The sequence below is a fragment of the Diadema antillarum genome, unplaced genomic scaffold (genome assembly GCF_040938485.1).
Source record: "Diadema antillarum isolate AM-2024a unplaced genomic scaffold, OU_Dant_1.0 seq00001171_RagTag, whole genome shotgun sequence".
Classification (NCBI taxonomy): domain Eukaryota; kingdom Metazoa; phylum Echinodermata; class Echinoidea; order Diadematoida; family Diadematidae; genus Diadema; species Diadema antillarum.
The window spans coordinates 16842-41288 of NW_027271974.1; the positions used below are offsets into that span (position 1 = coordinate 16842).

The window sequence follows — 24447 nt, forward strand, 5'->3', positions numbered from 1 at the left end:
CCATTCTGGTTATGAAATAAAATCAGTATGATTCTTGTATGGAGATATTTTTGATTTTGGACATTAATGAAGAAAAATGGAAGTGTTTCAGATTTTTTCCCTTAAAATAGAAACATTATTATGAATGGCCCCCAAAATATAAGAATTGTTTTTTCGACAAACATAACGCATAAAAAGTTGGTTGCATTGCATTTTGTCATGCGCGATATTGAGTTCATTGTGTGATAAAAGCCGCAGCTTCGCGTGGCCGCTCGCCAACAACTCCTTCCATGCAAGAGACGATATGCCAGTATAAAGAATGAGCAGTAACTCGTGTTTCAAGCAAGCTGCGAATTATATACAAGGGAACTCTCAAATACACATGACCGTCGGCGGTTGTGTCTCCTCTCTGCGAACTTTCTGCATATTCAAATGGACAAATCAGCGATGGAGGAAGGGTGTGTGTCTGCCCGCTCCCGTCGCTGGGGAAACTTCAAGATGGAATTGCGCGATATTTTCCTCGACATCGACAAAAATCCTTATCACGAAACTGACAACCCAACGGTAAGGATCGACACTCTACTCACATCATCCTCTGTTATATCACCCCTAAAAGTAAAAGCAACCTTTAATAAAATATCGACCGTAATTTAAATGACTTTCAACCACAAAAAGTATACTAATCAAGTCTACCCCAATTGTAATTACGACCTTACTATTAATGCAATAACTTTTAACCCTAAATACATCCGTCATGATATAACAGCTTTTGACTCGATGTAAAATGTATCATCGATCATAAATGTGTTAACTACACTGTATTAACTTTAAATGTAATTCTGACCCAAAATATAAGTACACTTAGAAATTTGTCAAGAAGGCAAATTAGATGATGCTTGAAATGAGATCGCTAATAACATAAAAGACCAAAAATATCGACGAAGGATAATTGAGCTACTTCTAGAACTGTAAAGTCATGTCAAATAGTATTTCAAGAAAAAAATCGATACCATGGATATCAAATTTTGATACAAGGTCTCTTTATTTGATTTTGTCCCAGTGAAAAAATCAAGCAAACGTGGTCAATGACTTGAAAGAGAATTTCAATTTACTTTTACGTTCTGAATTTGACAGTACTTTATTGACTCGAATGGCATTGAGATACTAGTAGCCTGTTATCAAGGAGGTGTTTTTAATATAATGATTCATCTAATTCCGTTTAAATATAGACCAATAGGCTATCCGTCTAGACAGATCACATTGTCCCGCAGTTTATTCACAATGCGTTCACATAGTGAAGATGTTTTCACTGGTAGGGTGGGGACATCTGAGATAGCAGGCATGATGTTTTGCTTCACACTGCAGGTGGACTGATGATTTACGTGTTCACAGTGTTTAAACGCTCGAATTTAACAGTGTGCAGAGACTTTCACAACGTGTTCACACGTACTGCGTTTCACATTGCGTTTCACACTACGGAACACTGCGTTCTTTTAAGCAGGGCTGTAGTACACGAAATAGCATCATAAATTTTGACTTTTGATCTTTATTTGAATAGCCATAGGAGCATCAAATAAGAGAGATAGTATATCTGTTTTAGTAATAATTCATTTGACATTTTATTAATAATGTGTGAGAAATATTGGGGGGGGGGGGGTGGGCCTGTGTTTACCAGTTACAGTTCGTTATTCCGGTGGTTACACGAATATTAAGCAATAACTTTTTTATTTCTTTATTCTTTTTAAGGTTCTTTGATCCAAAAATTAAATAAAGTTCCTATTGCCGAATGTTCGGAATCACGCATTTCTTTTCATTTTAGATCAACGAACCTTACACCTTTCGGATTTACGAACCTTGGGACTGCCGAACGTTTTTTTGTTTTGTTGGTTTTTTTTTTTTTCAAATGAACCGTCAGTATAACAAACCTTATTCTATTTTCGGAATTACCGAATTTCGGAATAATGAACCTACTAGGAATAATTCCAGAAATGTCCAAATTTATGAACTCATGTTTGAGTCGTGACAGTTTGGTTGATAAGGTTAATTAGTATTATTTTCATTACAAGATCTAAGAAAGCTGTGGGTATCACAAAGAACAACCATGATCAATCTAACCTACCATATACTCCTAATGTCCTAAATCCTATATCTATGTCTACCAGCTATTCCTAGTTGCTAGACTGTTGTATCACGATTTTATATACTCTCTAAAAAAAATTGAGTGAAAATTTTCACTCTGAAAAGAGTGAATACAAAAAAGAGTGAATTTCGAGTGAAATTGGAGTGAATTTTGAGTGAAAATGCTCATTTTCACTCATTTTGGAGTGACGTCAGGGATCACTCCAAAATCTTCGAGTGATCCCTGACGTCACGCCAAAATGAGTGAAAATGAGCATTTTCACTCAAAATTCACTCCAATTTCACTCGAAATTCACTCTTTTTTGTATTCACTCTTTTTAGAGTGAAAATTTTCACTCGATTTTTTTTTAGAGAGTACGGGCAAAAAGTTGTAATGCTTTACAATATGGTTGCTAAACTAGGTCACAGTAGGCTCAATTGAAAAAAAAAAACCAAAGTGTTCATAACACAAGTTGGAAGTTTGAATAACGTAACAATAAAGTCTACAATTTCTGACAAGTTTATGATTATGACCAGAAAGTTTACTTTTTCAGACGTGAACGGCCAGTTGTGACCTTGCTTTCATTTTCTTTCACGATACTGCACACCCACACAAACACACGAGAACATAAGCACACAACACCCATACACCCCCCCCCCCCAACACACACACATTTGCATGTAAAACTCTCCGAACAGCAATAGAATTACTGTTAATTGCATATCTGGACTTCAGATTATCTATAAAAACAAAAAGCAAAAAAAAAAAAAAATGTGTCAATGTGTATGATACGTTTCTAAGGTGATTCGTTGCCTTTTACCGTAATACAGAAAGAATAAAAATGAAAAAGAAATGAAAATATTGATTGTTATGACGGATGAGCACTTTCCAACACTTTGTATATTATGATATTCATATCGAAAGTCTCTGGCAATAGTAAAAATATAGGTCAAACCATATGCAGGGTACCAGTGAGACTAACTAGTACCAAATGCGGTTGACTGATGAAAACGAATGAAGTATTTTTCAGACATCTCAATGGCATGAAGAAGAGAATAAAAATGTATTTGCTCCTTGGAGTGTGTGTCTTTGTACCTCCCACTCAGGTCATCCACCTTAGACGTTAGTTGATTGTGACATAAAGCAAAACCGTCCCTCCCCATTGTCACCATTAACGTTTCACATAAGGCGGGACTTCTCTTTTCTTTTCTCTCTTTTTTCCCTACAAATGAATATATATTGGATTAACAGGAAACGCTGAGAATATGAATCATCGGTTTGCTTTGTTTGCATTGTTTACATTGTAGATGAAATGTATATAGGTCGAACGAGGTACGGGTAACCATGCAGTGAGACTGCCCAATGCCGAGTGCACGGTTGACTGCACGAATTAAGTGTTTTTCAGAAGTCCCAAAGGCATGACGAAGAGAATATAGAAAATATGTATTCGTCTGCTTTACGAATCAGATTGAATCATGCTTGAGTAAAATTCGGGAATGATATTCGCAAAATGGTCTGAAATTGAATCTTGAGAAAACTGAAGTTTTACGTGTGAGATCTCACAACAAATCCTCAACAAAGTTTTGCATGTGAAATCTCACAACAAATCCTCAACAACTTTGTCCTTAAATGTTTATGATATCCCTGTTCCGGCAATTCCTAAGACACGTGAGCTTGGCGTCATCCAAGATGATCTTTTATCCAAATCATCTCCATTATTGAGTTTTGTTTTATCTTTGGGAATTATTTATTATTTTCCACTTCATCTTTCTCATTGATTCCCAAGCTATCACGCATCATGCTGCCCCAAGCTTTCCTGCTTCTATGCACAAAAGTCGAACATCATAATGATATTGATCAATACGTACTTTACCTAAAGACCAAGTGGATGTGATAGTCAACAGAGAGTCTTTGATATGGTTTTGATATCTTTTACCGGGGTCTTTTGCATGGCGGGCTAAGTGGCTATCGTAAACGTTTCGTCACTCACTTTCCGAGTGGTTTCAGCGCTGCCTGAAACGGAGTTGTACACTCGTGACTCTATTCGATCCAAAATCGGAATGTTACAGTATGCATATATCTTCTAAGTAACGTTAGGCTTCCTATACTCAGGAACTGGCACCCGGGCGTCCATATTATGTTATACGGCCAACGTGGAATTTGAAGAGGGATGAGATCTATTCCTCTGCCTATTAGGCCTACCACTGTAAAAGTAAACATTTCCGAGAAAGTTGTGCAGCACGGTATTCGCTAGTGCTGCAGCACAAGTCCGTATAATCAAGGAGGTTTTATACGTGGAGTTCCACCTGGCTGTAATTATTCAAACAGTTGTCAGATTTCTATTGATGTACAAAAGAATTCCACAGGTGCACTAAATGTGCCTTTGATGATCGATGTTTGGCGCCGCCGTCTTGCTGAGCAATCTGAAGATTCATTTTGAACGTTATCATAATGTTGGCCATATTTTGCTTATAAATGAAATGAAATTTCACGTAATGATAAAGCATGTAAAACAAAAGTCAATTCCTTCCAGAAATTTGCGCAAAAGTGTAAATCAGAGCTGTATCATGTGAAAATGTTTAAAACTGTACCATCCTGGAAAGCTGGTTTTATCACTTTTCCGCTTAATTTCCACAAATGAAACTAATATGGAACTATCTTCAAGTATAATTCTTTATAGATAGATATATCAGATTAGTGCCCGGGTATGCCCAGTCGAGTAATTTTCATCCTTATTTCAGCATTTTTTGCTCAATTTCTATTCGCGCATCCTCATGTCTGTACCGCCTATGTATACCTTTTATAAGAAGGGACAGCGAAAAGGAATCACCATCACAAAGACATATCTTCCTTTGAAAGTGGCTGGTGATTATGCAATGAGACACGAGTCAATTGTCTTCGTATCTGCGTGGCAGATCCTGTTTGGCACATGCTTCAATAATGTTTTTGAGGGGCGGCTTCGAACATGAGATCAAAGGGAACACTGTTGCTATTCCATCTCTTGAACCTCCTTCGTATAATATGATAGGCCTATAATAACTGCACAGACGTAATCTGGGAAAATTCTATCGGCATATTTCACAGTATTGTAATGCCCATTGCTGTCAACTGCTCAAATTATACGTCTTCTACATATAGATGTCCTCTAAAAGCTGAAATCAAATATTCTCTCCCTCTGTCATTTCTACATGTTTATTACTGTAATGCGTTTCAAGGCAAAATTGTGGCCAAGGACGATTAACGTTTCACGGGTTCCCTGCTCCGAAATCGGTGGTTACAATAATTGGCCTACAGCAATCCCTATTATGATGATGCTCGTATTCCACAGGTTCATTAATCTGAAAATGAAAAAACACCCGCTTAACATCACCTCTTCTTTAAAAAAAAAAAAAAAAAAAAAAAAACTCCAGCTACTCAGCATATAGACATCCATGGGGCCTAATGTAAATTACAGACCGCTTCAAATCTAGTATACTTCTATAAGTACGATTCGCGTATTCATTGATAGGGTTAGATAGATTGTGAGCAAACTGCATCTGAAACGACCGGGCCGATTGCATTGTGATTGCATTGCACAATGTCATAAACCTCTCCCTATATGTATGTGAAGGCCTGCCCTCTTTTTGGCATGCACATATCGTATATAGGCCTACGCGTATGCCAAAAATATAGAAATGCCAAAAAGAGGGCAAATTGGGTTCTATATAATCCTAAGGACCGTTTGTTGATATAGGGCATTTTTGGGAACTGTATGCAAACCATTGAATTTATATCCCTAATTTCGACCAATCAGAATCGAGGACTGATTAAGAGGTTTACAATGAGAGTTATCAATCGATCTGCGGTGCATGGTTCTCTGTACTTGAAGCAAAATATGTGAAGTTTGCACGTCGTCACTTGCAAGTTTCACGCAGAGATTCAAATGCACTGTTGTTGTTTTTTATGTTTATAGCAATTGATTTGATCTGCAAGAAGGTACAATAGGGAATACATGATGCCAGGGTCTGTGATATTAAATTTTGTGTGCATAAACAAAATAAATGTCAATATATTCTGACAGTCCCAATTCAAATTTATGATATGGCTTATTATTATGTATTTCAATGTCAACTGTATAGAATATTTAGTTGGAGAGATATCGTAGTAACTTTGCTAAAAACATGGTCATTTAAGGTGCACATAGGATGCCATGTTCAATGATGTAATGAGAATGACCAATAACTCGGTGACACAAAAGTAACCTGAGGCATGCTTCATGAAGATAGTCGCAATCATTGTAAATACAGTGTGCCGGCTATTTATCAGTATATACTGCGCAGGTGAAAGTGCTGACAGCAGTGCATTTTGTTTTATATTTCTATTCTTGGGCCTTTTACTGCATATTGCAATTTGCAATAATTCTAAAACTTTTGATGAAATTTTTGTGTGGTTTCTTTATTAATCCCATTCCTGACAGGGAATTATCAACATGTCAACAGCTCACAACGACGCAATCTCAGAAGTGGTTGTCGAAAAGGTACAGTTGGTAGGCCCTATCTATATGTTCATGTAGTAAAGTCTTTTAAATTGATAACTAATTGAGTCATACACCCACGAGTTTGACACCAAGCAAACAGGTCCACGAGCCAGACACTGCGGTCATTATGGCGTGTCCAGTGGCTAGCTCGTGGACTATATAGCTCGTGGACCTATCCAACTTGATATCGAGATTGTGGACTTTGTTCACAGTAGCCGTGTCTAGCTCATGGGCTGCATGTCTCGTGGGCAGTAGCTCGTTAGCTGCATGACTCGTTTATAGGTTGTATGACCAATGACTCTTGGGCTTGTTGGGTGTACGTGACACACACCAAGTTTGTGCTAGGAGATAGTCTTTTGCTATAAGTAGTGTCAGGTCAGTTTATAACGGATCCTGGGTGCCCCAACACCTCTGAACCCCAGGGAGGGGGTGGGGCAAAATGAGGCAAAATCTTGCCATGTTTGTCACGCTCTTCTTGAAAACCAATGGATGACGGATTTTCTTCAAACTTGCACGTACCGGAAGCTCCGAAATTAAAGAATTCGTAAAACCTTCAACCAGAAGGGATTTATCTTAACAAGTGCTAGAGTAAGCACAAACTTGTTCCAGTTATGGTTTATTGAATAAAATAATGATGTCTCCTTATATTTTAGGTTTTATTGCATTTTTTTTTTATTGTAGGATGACAGTTTTGTGATACAACTGACCTACACATACATGTATGCATCAAAGTGATGTCTGAAACATTTTTGAATCGCTGCTGTCGCAGTGCCACAACAGTAGGCCTAGGTACTTTTTAAAGCCGTCTTTTCTGAGACAAGAAATACCCATAGTATTATTATGCAGTGTATGATAAATGTAATCTCACGTTTGTTTATGGTTGATTCAGGGATCGCCCCCTTGGGGGCCGCGACCAAAAGGGAGGGGACAAGATTTCACATTTTGATCTTCTCACCTTTACAGAAGACGCGTGGTCAAGTTTTTCTACAAACCTGACAGCTATTACTGCCAGTTTGATATAATGTGCCAATGGACATCATGCCCATCTGAAGATCCCCTGATGCTACCCAAGTTTGCCTCGTCCTTCATGGATGAGAAAAGAAGAATTTTTATACGTTTTAATGCATAATAAACGAGACACACAGGCGCGGCTGCAAGAATGCGTGGAAGACGCACCTCCGTCTCGGTGTGTATAAAAGCGTTAACTTGATTTTTCTTGCCATTCTTTGAAGCTGAACCAGTCATCCCTAAAGCAGTGGGACGCCTCCATGCTACCATACACCCCTGGAAGGCTAGGAATACCCCGGCTACGGAGTGCCATTGCAGAGTTCTTAACCCAAGAGCTTGCCACCCCCGAACCGTTAGACCCTGACAAGGTAATGAACTGTTTATGGCAGGTAACAAAAGTATGTATTAAATATGTTTTTATGTCTCTGCCATGAAGTGTCGCAAGAAGCATTAATCTATCTACAATAAAGTCCTATCAAAGAACTTGCTTGCAATGAGAAGCCGCTTTTATCTGGGTGAATTCGGCATTCAGCAATAACATCATCAGACGCTGTGTGTTTGCTAATGCATCAAAGCATGTCGTTTGTTGTATATATGCACATGAGCCGGCATTCAAGATGTTTAATTTCATCTTTAACAAATTGAGGATACAACGAAATGTTTGGATATACAAATAATGTCACGAAATCAGTACAAAAATGTAATGAACATAACAACGTGCAGTAAAGACACAGGTTATTGTTAACAGGGATACAAATAAATGCTACATCCTTATGCAAATGCGAAATCGGTTGCCAAATTAGTCATTTTGAACGAGGAAAAACGATTTTGAATGATAGAATTTCAATGCATGAGCAAATTTGGCGAATTAAATGAATGCTTTTGATATGAACATGAACGACAACACAATGAAATTGACCAGGAAAACCTATATTGAATTGCGCATAGAGAATTAATGACATTTTACTATTATCGTTTCGTAATATATTCCTGCTGTGATAATAGGTGAACGTATCACTCTACTCTTTACACCTTGCTTGCAAATTGTTTTTCACTTTCTGTCTAAGCATCACATTATCATATAGGCCTACTGAATCCACTTTCATGTTGGTATTTACCTATTCTTTAGCACTCTGTTAAGAGAATTCTTTTATATTTTTTTTTCTTTTAAAGGGGCTGTACAGTACTGGTTGAGGTGGGGATTCATGTTTTTTACATTCCTAAGTGAGATAATGAGAAACCTCTTATGAAATATGAAAGAGCATGTAATTTTAAGAAGGATTCAACGTTTATTTGAATGAAAATTGGCTTTCAAATGGCTGAGATATCCAAAAAAAGTGATAATAATAAAAGACTACAGGCCACAACTTTATTAGGATCTCTTTGTTTCACCTTGTTTTTGGATATCGCGGCCACTTCAAAACCGATTTTCATCAAATAAACTTTTGATACCCCTTAGAATTGCCTGCTCTTTGACATCTCATAGAGTGGTTTCTGAATATCTCGCAAAACGTTAAAAGCTAAATCCTCACCTCGACCAGAACTGTACACACCCTTTAATTTGTGATGATGTCCACAGTACTTTCTTTGATTTTTTTTTTCATTTGCTGCTTATTTATGCTCTTGATCTCATGTTGCCATAACAGTAATGAAGTGAAATGGGTGATATTCTAGAAACCTGCGACTCTAAAAAAAAGTTGGAAATATAGCTCAACATACTTGTGATTAAATTTTGATTCTCTCTCTCTCTCTCTCTTTCTTATTTCAGTTCTGCATCGCAAACGGAGTGACATCGCTCAATTGTATGATGGGCTACGTGCTGTGTAACGACGGAGGTATAATCTTATTATAATTCAGCGAGAAGGCATTTTTCTAACGTACGCCTTTGCTTTACCATTTCTTTTTTTTTTATACCAGCATCAGGTAGCAAAATCGTGACCAATCGGCCAAATGCCTAACTGAAGAAGGTTATCATTGTGTATGCGTTACACACTTTACAGCTAATGAACAAATCCAGCCATAAAATTTCATCGCCCGTACTGAATACCTGAACTGTTTACTGATTTAAAGGAGAATAAAACCCCAAAATACATGTTGATTGAGTGAATGGAGCAATATTTTGTAGAATACATCAATGAAAATTGGGGGGGGGGGAAATCGGACAATCCTTTTCAAAATTTATGGATTTTTGCAGTTTTGCTGATTAGCCAGCTGGATCAGAAGACTACTACGGATCATGACATTACACATGCACTACTACATAAAGAAAATAGAAAGAAAATTATCACCTTTTCACTTTTCTAGCATAATGAAAGATCACTAGACTTACCTCTTTCTGAAATCAGGGGGAAATGATACGTCGTTAACAAGTCCCGGGAATGTGTACTTTTCATAATATTACGAAATGACATTTTCTTTGTGGAATTTTCTTTATACTCTCTTTGTAACCGTGATACTATATAATGTACTGGACTTGATGTGACTTGAACGGATTGTCCGATTTGCCTCAAACGTTCATTGATGGCTATTGTGTTCTGCTAATATTGCTGCATTACCACTTAATCCACATGTTGTATATTTCGGGTTCCTCACCTCACCTCACCTGCCCCATGGCGGTTGCCGTTGGGGCGCTATACAGATGACCTAGCAACCAGTCCTTTCCATCCTTCCCTGTCCTTCGCATGTGTGACCGATTCGCTCAGCTTCAATCCTGTCCATTCTGTGATGTTGTCTTCCCATCTCTTCTTCTGTCTTCCTCTCTTCCTTCCTCCTCTGACTGTTCCCTGGAGTACTGTCTTGACAAGCCCATCTCTTCTTGTTACGTGGCCGAACCATTTTAGTTTGCGTCTCTTGATGGTGGTGAGAAGATCTTCATAAGGACCAATGGCTTGCCTTATTCTGTTTTTGACTTCCTCATTGGTTATGTGATCTTTGTAAGAGATGCCAAGCAGTCTTCTGGTTAATGCCAGAAGACTGGTTAATACCAGAAGACTGGTAATTTAATTTCGGGTTAATACCCCCTTTAATCACTCAGTAAAAGAGGTTTGCGGGATAGCCTTTCTCCCAGGCATGAATAATCAGCGTAATTACAGCTCTTAACATGCCCTTGACCTGACGCGCTTGGTTTCAGATCTTTCCTCAAGGCTGACGGTGCGGGGTCTTTTATAAAGGCTAGAGTTAGAACAGAGCAGATTGTGTCAATATTTGCTTCCTCATGAGCACTGAAGTGTTTCTCGTTTAATGCGCCCAAAGGAACAAACGATATTGTATTTAATCAAAAGGAATTCCATCCTGATGATATAAAGTTGCTTCAAGTGGCCAACTCTGTGTAATCTAGGTGTTGAGCAGACCCTATTTGTTTTATACAGTAAATACCACTGATTTTAAAGGAAAAGAAAGTTCAAATATGAGGATTGAGTAAATACAGCGATAGTAGTAGAAAACACATCAAATTTTAAGAGAGTACTCATTCCTTCGACTTGTTATTGAAGGTAGGTTGGGGTAATATTATTCTTCATGCTGTTGTATAATAAGAGGTAAGTCAAGTGCTCGTTTATTATGGTAGAAAAGTGAAAGTATATTGATTTCAGTGTATATCTTTATAATTATTCTTCTTCATTATTATGTGACATCACAAACTGTTGTAGTCTTACCATCCAGCGATGGCTCCACCAGAACTTTAAAAGTTCTTAACTTTTGAAGGAATAATTGTCCAATTTTTCGAAAATCACAAATAAGTCCCTAGGGCTATTAAGTAGATATTCGTTAATCCGAACATTAATTTTGACTTTATTCCGAAGGTTCATTAATCCGAAATTGAAATAAATGATGTTAGAAATTCTGAAGGGTCGTTATCTGAGAATGCCGTATATAAGGTTCGCTATTCCGAAGTTTTGTTAAACCCAAAATGAAAAGGAGGTGCTTATAGCGAAACTTCGGAAATACGAACCCTATTTGTTTTCGGATTAAAAACGAACTTCGGAATAACATTTTTTTTCCATTGTTAGATTAAGGAACTTTGGGAATAACGCCACATGCTGTCTGATTAACAATCTCTTTTTTTTGTACGTGCATGGGATTATTTGTGCGTTTTGGAATATGACGAACATTCGGAATAACAAAGCTTATTTCATTTTGGGATTAACGAACCTTTGGAATAACGAGTACTATTATATCCGAAAATTGTAGATGTTAGACGAGTAGTCATTGCGCTGTGGACCGAGGGGATTTTCTTTCGAGAACGCTACAAAGAGCCGTGTATACCTGTATAGGAAATTTGTGCTCGTTTGAAATGACAAATTTGTTCCTATAGATACGATAATGAATGAATTGACAAAGGCAGATAATGTGGCTGATGGCATGGACGGTGGAGAGCTATCAGGATGAAATTGTCTTTTTTGACTAACAAGGTGAAGAAATATTGCCAAGAAAGAGAATGAAAAAAACATGTATTGTCATTCTCTACCAAATGTTTCCTACCTTCCCAGATACGATTCTGACCCCAAGCCCACTTTATGGAGCGATTCCTCGAGATTTTCTCTTCATACCCAATGTGAAGACATATCCAGTGCCTCTCAACAGTAAGGTGTGTGTGCAGTCAAACCTGCCTTAGCGGCCATCTGTCTATAGCAACCACCTGTCGTATACTGCCACTAATAACGCCCCAATCACCACCATCACGGCAGAAAAAGTCACGTTGAATATCCTGTCTCTAGCGGGCTCCTGTCTCTAACGGCCATTTTTTCCTCCCTTGAGTAGTCGCTATAGACAGATTTGACTGACATAGTCCCTATAGTGTTGGTCTTATTTGGTATACTTCACTGATCTATTTACAGATATCAATTTCTTGCAAGAGTATTGCATGCATTTGAATATTTGTATATGTTTTCTGGTGCATTCTCTTGTTATCATAATATGGGAAGGGGTGAGATGTGTCATTTATGTAGTACAAGTGTGCAGCATACAAAGTTTCACTCACTAGAAAATGTATCAGATCTCATTAAGGAGGCCCAGTGAAGATATGGATTTCGAACTGGCTGTAAATTGTTTAAGCAAACTGATTAAAAGGATACTAGAAGAGTTTAGCAGTTGAAAGAGTCACTGCAGAGACAGTAATTGAAGAGCTTGCTTCCAAAAGGCGATTAATCCATTGAAAATGATAGATTTAACGCCCTTTGGAAACAAGCTCTTCAATCATCGACTTAATTGATAAAAATATATCTTATTTCTTCATTAGATTAGAAGTCTCTTATTTCAATTTCATAGAGATGCCAATTGATACCTTTTTTCGTCACTGTTTGCCAGTATACTGTATGGTGTTCTTTGAAAAATGATTCTGCATATTTTGTGGAATATAGATACTTTTTTCCCACATTACCTTACTGCATTACGTTTTTGTTTTGTGTTTGTTTGTTTTTGCAGAAAATAAATACAATAAATGCACCTTTTTAGCCCTTACAATACCGCGAAGGTGTGCCCAAGGTTAGCACCGCTGTGAGTACTTTTTTATGACGTGATATTTTAGGATAATAGCTATGTTCCTGTATTCAGCCAGAATTGAAAGGCACAGAATCTACATATCCTTTACACATCTTTAGCCTCTCCAGATGGCAGCATAAAGTTACAAGAGTTTTGTTCAGTGCCATAAGTCTTTTTGTCTGTATGCACGATTTGTAATCTCTCTTCTTCTTTTTTTTTTCTTAATGATTATGATTGTGTTCCCTTCAACAGCCTGGAGTGAGCGGCACTGAGCCATTTGAGCTGACGGTAGAATTGTTGGAAGATGCTTTGAAAAGGGCCAAGGTAGAGGTATGCAGATCATTTAGAAATCCTTCATGGATTTATATCTGGTTGACTACACATTTCAAGCTTGATTCCAATCTGCCAATGGAGTGACGACATAGTCAGCACACTGGTGTGTGACATACCATGTACACTGATTCTTTGACCCACAAACAAAGTGTGTAATATCCCTTGTACAACATGTTCGAGTTCATATGTCAAATGCTGTCTGGCAACACACGTTAGCTGATATCAGATCGACCAACTCATATGTTTGGTTTTTCTTTTCTTTTTGGAAATAGCGAAAAAACAACAGCATATTTTCAGGGAAAAATAATTGAGCATGCTTATCATATAGAAACTATGTGCATTTTTTCCAAATAGAGGAGATGCTTTATAATATACTCTTTGTCTTGAACATGATTATGTTCTTTACTATGTCGAGGTTTTTTGTTTGTCTGTCTGTTTGTTTTCATATCCAACATGCATTTACCAGCCCTCCTCCACAGAACCCCTGCCACCAATAAACTACCTATAATGTGTGGAGGTACTTTATTGTCATTGTTTGGGCGTGCACAATCCGGAGATTCAAAACTAAGAGCTTTAATTGCTGTCGAGGGATTCTCTTGTTTTTCTCATATATATGAAGCGAAGCAAATAGAATGTAAATATGTATATGTATATGTATATATATATATATATATATATATATATATATATATATTCGTGTTGCAGTAATTGCAATCTGAAATGGTAATAATGATGATAATGATAACAACTCCTGTGTGTAAATGTGGGTATGGTCTACTTTCCCCCCTCCCTTTCCTGTTTTCTGAAGGGTCGCAGAGTTAAAGTTCTGCTTCTCACTAATCCATACAATCCACTGGGGACCGTCTTCCCACGAGAACAGGTTCTAATGTGTCTTCAGTTCTGCAAGAGGTACGAACAGATTGAGCGTTACTTTAATAGGGATACATTTTGTGACACATGTTTGAATTCCTCCATATGATTCACTTGTATGACGATTGCAGTATTTTCCTAATAATTTGGGATATATGTCAGCATGATATGCAATATCAACGATTCACAATTCATCTATCTATAGTGAGAACATAATTGCAACTGACATTATGCAGATAACAAAACACTCACACACGTGAGCACACACAAACACACACATACACACTGGAGATGATACTTATTTTCCACCTTCCCCTTAAAAACCCTGTGATGGATTTCACTAACCTTGGCAGATATAGCAATCCTATATCGGTGATAGAGACTCAATCTGATAATGTGCACCATGATTGGGGGGAGGGGGGGGGGGGTACTCATATACAGTAGTATATCTTTGCAAGTCAAATTTCAGACTCTGGAGTTATGGATATGTCGGAGTTTTCTGCTGGTTATTATGCACAAACATGTACATGGTGATACATAGAAACAACTTGAATTTGTCGTAACCAGTTTCTTTTTGGAACTGCCTGCTGGGAATATAGTGTGCAGGGCAACAAGTTATAATCTTTCTTCCAACCGTAATCTTTTCCCCAGGCACAACCTGCATTGTGTCGTCGATGAGGTGTACGTGTGTAGTATCTACGACCCAGACACGCCTCACTCCAGCCTCTGGGGGTTTCACCCCGACCAGCTCCCTGATAAGAGCAAGACTCACGTCATGTGGGGCTTCAGTAAGGTCAGTTTAGAATTATTTGACATACCAAGTTATAAGATCAGAATCAACATGTGTGTATCAAAATATAAATATCTTGAAGTGAGAGAAAGATTAGATGGAACTCATCAAATTCATGAGATCTGCGCAAATTCAGAAAAAAGAAAGAAAGCAAGATTGTCGATCTGAGAAAGAACAGAAACTTTAATCCTCTAAAATGTGAGACTACTTTAGGAATTCAATAATAGATTAAGTAATCAAGAAGCATTAGAAACTTGAAATAAACATGAACAAAGGGCTCAATGACTATCATAGTGATTATGAAACACAGCTCAGGCAATAAACATGATAAATGATAAGATGTACATGATCAAATATTATAATGCACAGCGCCAAGCCGATTGTAATCTCTCAATCACCTGGTGATAACAAGAAGCATCTTTCCACATAGAAGGATCTGCAAAGCAACGTGGAGATTACCAGACCATGTGACTGAACATCACATCACATCAAATTGACCACGTCTGCATCAGCCATAACAGGGGCGGATCCAGGAATTCCGTTAGACCAGGCGTCCACTAGGGCGCGGACAAGACGCGGACAAGCCCCGGAATGCAAATTTGGTATTCCGCACTCCTTCGGGAACCTGTCCGCACGTTCCTGAACGTGTCCGCTCACTGTCCTAAACATGTCCGGGCGTTTCCGCACCTTCGGGAGAGAGAAAAATTTCCGCGTCCAAATTTTGATCGAGACCAAAATTTGGACGCGGAAATGAACTTCCTGACACCTTCGGCGACTTGTCCTGACGATGTCCTGAGGATGTTCCGCTTGTCCGGAACCCTTCCGCTCCTTCCGCACACGCTCCGGAAAGAATCCCGCGGTGTGGGGAAGCTTCCCGAATGAAAGCGGAAGACACCAGGAATGTTTTAGGACAGCGCGGAGCCGATGCGGATCTATATATGCAAGTGTCCGGAACCTATGCGGAAATTTTGTGATCCAGACACGAAAATGTCGACACTTTCCGCGAGCGTCATGCCAATGAAACGCAAAATTAGCAAGAAGGGAGGCGAGGCCCCCATGCAAATATCTCCATCACAGGCACACCTTTCGTCTAGTGATGAAGAACAGGTAAATCTAAGGAATTTCCGGTCCCAGAAGGCAAAGAAGAAGGTAGTAGAGACTGTGCCAAAAGCAACCAGAAAGAAGTAAAATCAGCCCCCTAACTTCCTAGTAAGTTTGTTTTGATTTGATCTTTTCAGAAATTATTTTTCATCTGAGTGACTTTCCTGGTTCCTATTACTTACTATAATACATTTTCCTTTATGTTGTTTTCGTATTTTATTTGCAAACAAACTATGTTGTCCCATGTGACAGCCCAGCTGAAAAATCACAAAAGTAGGTGGAAGTACACTCAGAAAAAAAGCATAGAATTTGTGGCTAAATGTTAATGTATTATATGAACATGAACGCATGAACAAGTTGTTATTCATACGTAAATGCTTTCTAATGATACAATTTTTAGAACAAAAGACAAATACATCACACTAAAAAGCATGAATTCAATTGCAAAGATATACTTGTGGTCTCATTACAATGTAATATAACAATGAAAGCTAAAGATGATGGAGGAAAATGAAGAATTTTCTGTCACTTCAAAATTCAAGTGAAATGAGAGAAATAGCAATAAATCAGTGTTAAATTTCTGTCTTTCTTTTGTTTTGTTTTTTTGCTGAGTGTTAAAAGTACACATTAAGCATCACAAATCATTTCAGAAATATTCTTTACCTGAATGATTTTCGTAGTTGTTATTACCTAATAATTTTTTCTTCTCTTTTTGTTTTGGTTGCAAATAAACTCGATTGTCCAATTTGACAGCCCAGCTGAACCCCCCCCCCCAAAAAAAAAAGTAAATTAAAGTAGGTTAAAAATGTTTCCCCATTTTTACACTTCATTGACAATAGGCTAGTAAGCTCTAAGCATGAAAAAAAAATCTCGGACTTGAAAATGTTCAAAAGTGATCAAAATAAGAGAGGGTTGGAGATGCACAAGGGTAAAAATCAGAGAAAGAAAAACAAATTTAATAATTAGGATCATTTTGGCATGCTCTACAGAAGTATCAGACAAAACATGTATATACTTCACGATGGATAAAGCACAGTTCTAAAAAAAAGGGAATAAAGAATATATATATATATATATATATATATACACATAAGTAACAAAACTGCAACAAAGTTCATGCTGTATTCACCAACGGTTTATTTCTTGTGAAGAAATAAACCGTTGGTGAATACAGCATGAACTTTGTTGCAGTTTTGGTACTTATCTTTTTACCTTGCCCAAACGTGGACTACCTTATCAAAATGATTATATATACATATATATATGTATATACATTTACATTTTTATGTATATGATATATATATATATATATATATATATATGGTTCAAAAAGTTTGCGAATATCATCCATGTGACTGTAGGCAGAGAAAAAATTGTTCTCCCAGATGAGACAAATCAAAAAAAAAAAAAAAAAATGAGTCGTCAGCCGACATGCAGACAATCCTATTCTTCGACTTTTGGTGGTCACATTCTATTATCAAATAATATTAACTAATCATATCAATATAATATCAGCCGCTACTGCGGAAGCACAACAAGGAGCATCAATGACGGCTAGCAGTCATATGAGGAAAAGTCAAAGTCAGCGCCAAATTTATACCTTTCCATTTTCCTGGTATTGTCCGCAGTTTGTCCGCATGCCTAACTTGTGTTGTCCGGAAGGCATCCTGATTGTCCGCGTTCATTCCTGGTGTAATCCTAGATGTTTCCGCGCTGCCCGGATACGATTAGCATATTTCGAGGTATTTCGCGCTCTTCCGGAGTGATTCCTAGGTTTGTCCGCAGTCAGTCCGCGGACAGTCCTAGGAATGTCCCAGGACAAGCCGATTCACAAAGTTATTCCGCGTCTGTCGCGGACAGGATGCCGAAATAACAAAATTTGCTTCCGCAACCCTTTCCGCCCTTAAGGGGAGGCGCCTTTGCTAAACGGGGCGCACGCAACCACCCCCCCCCCTCATTTTTTTTCTTCTTATATTTCTCTTTTTAACCAAAAATAAAGAGGGGTGCGCGCCCGGTGCGCGCCCCCTCTGGATCCGTCGCTGCATAAGTTCGGGAGACGAGCAGATCAGACCACGATCTGATGACTAACGTACAATGAGACTCTGCCTCAAGAAGTTTGCCAATGTGGACAGGGAGACGCTGTGGAATTTACTGAGGCTTATGTGGTACCAGAAAAGTTTGTCACCCTCGATCCGCTGTTCCTATCTAAGGCATGATGTGCACAGTAGCAGACGCCGGCCACGATCAGAGAGCTTCGAGGTCAGGACTGTAGTTTGCAAGGGGTGCAGCTGCTTCTTGTCACTTTTCCACTTCCTGATCATCGACTGGGTCATGCGGACGGCCACAACAGGCTGGAACAAAATGGATGCAGCGAACATTCTGGACGCAGCTCGAAGATGTCGATTTTGCCAACGACCTTGCTCTCGTCACACACAAACGCCGTCAGATGCAGGACAAGACAACTGACCTACGAGCAGCATCAACAGGTACTGGGCTCAGGATCAACCAGACGAAGACTGAGTTGATATGGATGAATACTGCTGCCCAGACACCAGCCACCAATGATAGGCAGCCTACCAGAGATCAGATCGAGTCTTTCGTCTACTTGGGGATTGTGGTAGATGGGCGAAGGGGCACAAACCATGATGTCGCATCCAAGTCTGGCAAAGACCGATCAGCCGTCACTATGCACAAGAACATCTTGGTCTCAAAGGAAATTTGCCTCAACACCAAGCCCCGCATACTTAACTCCAACATTAAGTCACTATTGCGGTATGGAGCAGAAACATGGAAAACAGCCAAATCAGTATGCACCAGAAGATACAGATATATGTCAATTATTTATGAATCAGGTGACCAGAGAAGATCTGCAATGAAGAGATGTGGCAATGAGCAGAACAGGAGCCAGATGACCAACATATCCAACGGAGGAATTGGGGCTAGATTGGACACACCCTCAGGATACCAGCATCCAGCACCACATACCATTTGCCATAGCAAAAGAGGAAATAAAAGAGGGGTCGGCCTTGAAACAGACAGAGGCTTGAAACAGATGCAGAACTGGAGGAGAGTGATATCATTTGGAAAGAAGTAGAAAGGACGGCCCAGAATAGTGTCTGGTGGAGGATTGTCGTCGATTGCCTTTATTCCAAAACGAAGAAAGAGGCAAAATTAATACCAAAATGATTTTTTTTACTTCTTTCATTTCGTGTAACCATCCCTCTGATTTGAAATGTGTTCAACTGAATTTATCCAAATTGAATGGACTTACTTACTATTTGGTCAGCCCTCTGTAGTGATATACCCCCTGTTGTGTACTTTCAAATAATTCCATATTTCCTTAGATCTTGATATCAGATTTTGTTTGTGTGATTTCTCTGTTCTTTCTTCGTCTGTTTGAATATTTCATATATTTCATATTGTTTATTAGATTTAGAAGGCATTTTGATAGGAATTGTACCCATCTGGACCGATGTTATTGTCGTTGTGTTGCTTGGCAGGATTTTGGAATGTCCGGCACCCCCGTAGGTGCAGTGTACTCGTGGAATCCGACCGTCATCCGTTCTCTAGGATGCATCGTTGATTTCGTGCAGGTGCCCCATTTTATTCAAATGGAAATGGCACAGCTCTTGGAAGACAGAGGTATGTCTAACTTTGCATTCCTGTCTGTTTTCGAACAATAATCTTTGCTTCGACCACTTTAGTCCAGACATAATTTTTGCGTTGAAAATAAGTTTCTTCGCAAAACGAGTAAGTATTTCCATTCTGGTCAACTTGAGGTGTTTGCGATTTAACCTGCTAAAGTAAAGAGAAAAGAATAAAAAAGAATATGGAATAGTTTTAGTCATACCTTCAAGAATATTCCTCATTATGCAACACTTACTGAGGTATCAGTGAAAAGGTCATATTTTGTTCTGTCTGATGGTGGACCTACATAAAATTTTTTAGATGTTCCGTAAAGGGATGGTAAGGTGTTGGCTGAGATGGGGATTAGGATTAGAAACCACTTACATGTAATATTACGAACATACGATTCTAATTCGAACTAAAAGTTTATTTGATGAAAATTGGTTTTGAAATAGCTGAAAATATCCAAAAACAAAGCCAGCCAAGCGGTTCTTTTGAAAGAAAATGCACTTAAAAGATGAAAGGCAAAGCCAAAGAAAACCCATATTTAGTTTAATGTGACATTTTTTAGACTATGACTTACACTTGAACAGTCCAATTTTGAATGTTTGTTTGTTTGTTTGGTTGGTTGGTTAGTTTTTTGTTTTGTTTTTTTCACGATAAAAAGAATTAAGTTTGCAATGTTTCCTCGGTGGAAAAAGGGGTTAAAGTTCACTCCTCGAGGTAACTCTAGCATTCGAGTCTCACATCGTGTCAGTTTGTGTTTGTGTATGTGTGTCTGTGTTTAAGCGTAATCTATTCATATAGGTATAATTCATCTATCTATCTATCTTTCTATTTATGTATATCTGACATGTATACATATAACAGTTATATATATATAATGCGTGTTATGTTTGTGGTAGTATATTTCAGATACCAAATCATCTTTTGATTTTGATTTTTTTTTTTTTTACGACAGAGTGGCTTCAGAATGTTCACTTTGCTACCAGTCGAAGACTGCTTCGTGAGTCATCAGAAATTGTCATGGCAACGCTGGACGAGATTGGAGTGCCTTATGTCAAACCTTCTGCGGGTTTCTTCATATGGGCTAACTTCAGCAAGGTGTGCCGTTTTTAATGTCGTATTTCTCTTTGTTTTTTATTCTTATTAGTAACAAGAGCTTCGAATATTAAATTCATCCAATTCATGAACTTATTTTTCCTTTTTTTCATTAAAAACTTATTTGATATTTCTTATCATGTAAGTTGGCAACTTTGGTCATTTGACATAGCTCTACTTTCCTTGAGTCTCTCAAGAGAAATGCATAGTGAATGCATTTGCTTGCGAAATAACTAATCCCTATTTACGAGGTTTCGTGACGTCAAATGACTCCGTGAAAGATGAGACGCACTATTCAACTCGGCTTCGCCTCATTGAATTATAGAGCGCCTCTATCTTTCACCTCGTGTGAAATATTGTACCATCGCACTTGCGACTATTCACTATTTGTATATTGTAACTTGTTATGAATTTTATCATCCCAATCGTTATAAATCCTGAAACACTCCCCAGTTCAGTATAAGCATTTTTTTAAATAGATGTTTAAAAGCAAAAGTCGAAAAATCCTCAGGAGGTCTCCTTTAAGGGAAGGTACCGACTGATGTAGGCTGTGGGTTTCACTGTTGTTTTCGCTGATCTATTAAATTTTCCCTTCCCAACCTCTAACTTCTGCACTCAATCTTTTCCCGGCGAGCATACAGTATCTTCTGGAAGATTCCTTAAATGGGGAGAGCGCCCTCAAGTCGTCTTTCCTTCACAATGGTCTCGCTATTCTGTCTGGAGCGGCATTTTACTATGACAACGAGTACGGCTGGTTTCGCATCGTATTCACTGTACCCCGTGGTCAACTCATTGAAGGTGAGTTCCTTTTGCGCAGGCTACTTGACTCTCTTAAGCCCCGTTTTAATGGAGCCTTTCAAACTAGGAGTTACCACAGCAGTGTCCTGGTAATCTTTTTGTTTTCACCCTGCCTATTAAAACGGTTGCTGCTCGAACGTTGTCTCGGTAACTTTTGCTTTTTGCTTTTGCAATCTCCTGCTGTTTTATTGTCCGGGGCGAGGAGCTTTCTTCTTCCGGACACACTATCCTTGCATCGGGTGCGTTCGCATCGGTCTTCAGTGTACACTTTCCTTGAATCGCGTGCGTGCGCATCGTTCTTCCGTGTACACTTTTCTTGAATCGGGTGCGTTCGCGTCGTTCTTCCGGACACACTTTCCTTGAATCGGGTGCGTTAGCATCGTTCTTCTGGGCATACTTTCTTGAATCGGGTACGTTCGCGTCGTACTTCCGGGCACACTTTCTTGAATCGGGTCTATGCGTTCACATCGTTCCTCAGGGCACACTTTCTTTTAAAAGTCGGGAGCGTTCGTGTCGTACTTCCGGGCACACTTTCTTGAATCGGGTGCCTTCGCATCGTTCTTTCGGGCACACTTCATTGAATCGAGCGCGTTCGCGTCATTCTTCCGGAAACACGACGGCGGTACATTGTATGATTTAAATAATCTCTTTTTTTGGGAGGGGGGGGGGAATTGATGACGAACTCATCATCACCTCTGAGAAATTATTTGGCATGTCTCACGTTCTCTTCTTCCTTTTTTGGTCTCTCCATGGTGCATGGAAGTAGGGACGAGACCTTGTGGGGTGTTGATAAGGGTTCAGGAAGATGTTTTTGGTATGTGTCCACTGTGGGTATCAGAATCTCTTAATCTGACTCCTGGAATACACAAATGGACGAACACAACCTTATAACCGTGAGCGATAGAGTGCCTGGACAGATGCACCAAAATCAATGGACTCCTGTTGTGTATTCACTGTTATCATTTTTAGTCTGAAATAATGGTCAATCTCAAATAATCATGTTAGTGGCAGTTTGAAATACTCACTAAAGTTTTGGTAGAATACATGAATAACATTTGAAGTTACAAGGTGTACATTTCTTTAAGCTTGCAAATTAAGGTTCATGTGCTATTCCGGATCCTTAGTCGGCCAACTCTTTCTCAGACATTTGTTAGAGAAGTATTTTCCTGCCGATTAGTTCGTTCATCACCTCCTGCTTCGCAAATCCTTTGTAAGTCTTATAAAGTAATGTCATGTATATGGTCGCACTTTAAAGATGTCTTTCGCGTGTTTCCTGTCATTTTGTTGTTTTGTTGAAATTACAGCAATGAAGAGGCTGAAACAAGCCTTCCCGTCGCAACCTGGGTCCATCAAGGTGGAGCAAAACGCAGGGAAGGGTGTTCCAGGTATTCTCTGTCCATTGATCAACCTCGTGCAGTGCGGCGTCATCAGACACCAGGCAAAGTTAGGGGCCAAGGACGACCAGCCAGAAGAACGCTGTGAATGGGGTGGCCGAGTTTAGGCCAAACGCGAGTTTAACCAAGGAGGTTCAAGAGAATGGAGTCACAACCGTCTTATTTCCTTTTCTAGATGTTCGATGCCGCCGCTCAAAAAAAAAAAAATGTTTGAAGCATTTGCCAAACAAGATCTGCCACGCAGAAAGGAAGACAATTGACTCGTGTCTCATTGCATAATCACCAGCCACTTTCTAAGGAAGATGTCTTTGAGATGGTAATTACTTTTCGCTATCCCTTCTTATAAAAGGTAGGTATAGTACAGACACGAGGATGCGCGAAAAAAAAAATTGCGCAAAAAAAAAAAAATGCTGAAATAAAGATGAAAATTACTCGAATGGGCATACCCGGGCACTAATCTGATATATCTATCAATAAAGAATTATACTTGAAGATTATTCCATATTAGTTTTATTTGTAGAAATTAAGCAGAAAAGTGATAAAACCGGCTTTCCAGGATGGTACGGTTTTAAATGTTTTCACATGTTACAACTCTGATTTACACTTTTGCACAAATTTCTGGACGGGACTGACTTTTGTTTTACATGCTATATCATTACGTGAATTTTCATTTCATTTAATTAATAAATAAGCAAAATATTGCCAACATTATGTCAGCGTTCAAAATGAGTCTTCAGAATGCTCAGCAAGACGGCGGCGTCGAACATCGATCATCAAAGGCACAAATGCACCTGTGGAATTCTTTTGTACATCAATACAAAACTGACAATTGTTTGAATGATATAGCCAGTTGGAACTCCAGCTATGTTTTTTACCAAGGAGCTTTGAATCTCATTGGTTTGTCTTTCCCACTCCCTAGTCAGATACTTGCTGTAGTTCATATATGCAAATACTCTTCTCTAGAACCATGAAGAATGATAGAGCTATGTTATTGTTCTGAGTAACTTGATTTACGACTGTAGTAAACAATATTTTTTATAGTAGATATATTGTCCATAACAGGACCCCGCGGTCCCCTGGTTGGGTGGAATGTTTATTTATTTTTTCTAAGGGAAACAGAAATGTGAAACTGTAAGTACTATTTACGTTGATGTCTGGTCTTGACAAAGCCTGTACCTTATTCTGTGCATGTCACTTTACTTACTCAAAGTCAACTTAAGATGGTCTGGAATTGCACTTCTAATTGTTATGTCCACTCGTTCATGTACGCACGTATGCAAAGACTTATTTTTTCTTTTTACTCAGGGTACCTGCTAATTGTACAAGCTCTGTT

The 24447-nt window shown here is 38.7% G+C and overlaps 1 protein-coding gene across 1 annotated transcript; it reads left to right on the forward strand.

Annotated features, from left to right (window-relative positions):
* Positions 1 to 426: 426 nt before the first annotated feature.
* Positions 427 to 23221, forward strand: LOC139744410 (1-aminocyclopropane-1-carboxylate synthase-like protein 1). The gene is made up of 12 exons (XM_071654850.1): positions 427 to 543; positions 6555 to 6614; positions 7847 to 7990; positions 9391 to 9457; positions 12110 to 12207; positions 13353 to 13430; positions 14242 to 14342; positions 14955 to 15096; positions 19695 to 19836; positions 20783 to 20925; positions 21564 to 21720; positions 23025 to 23221. Exons 1-12 carry the CDS (start codon positions 427 to 429, stop codon positions 23219 to 23221), a joined length of 1446 nt encoding a protein of 481 aa, XP_071510951.1.
* Positions 23222 to 24447: the final 1226 nt, after the last annotated feature.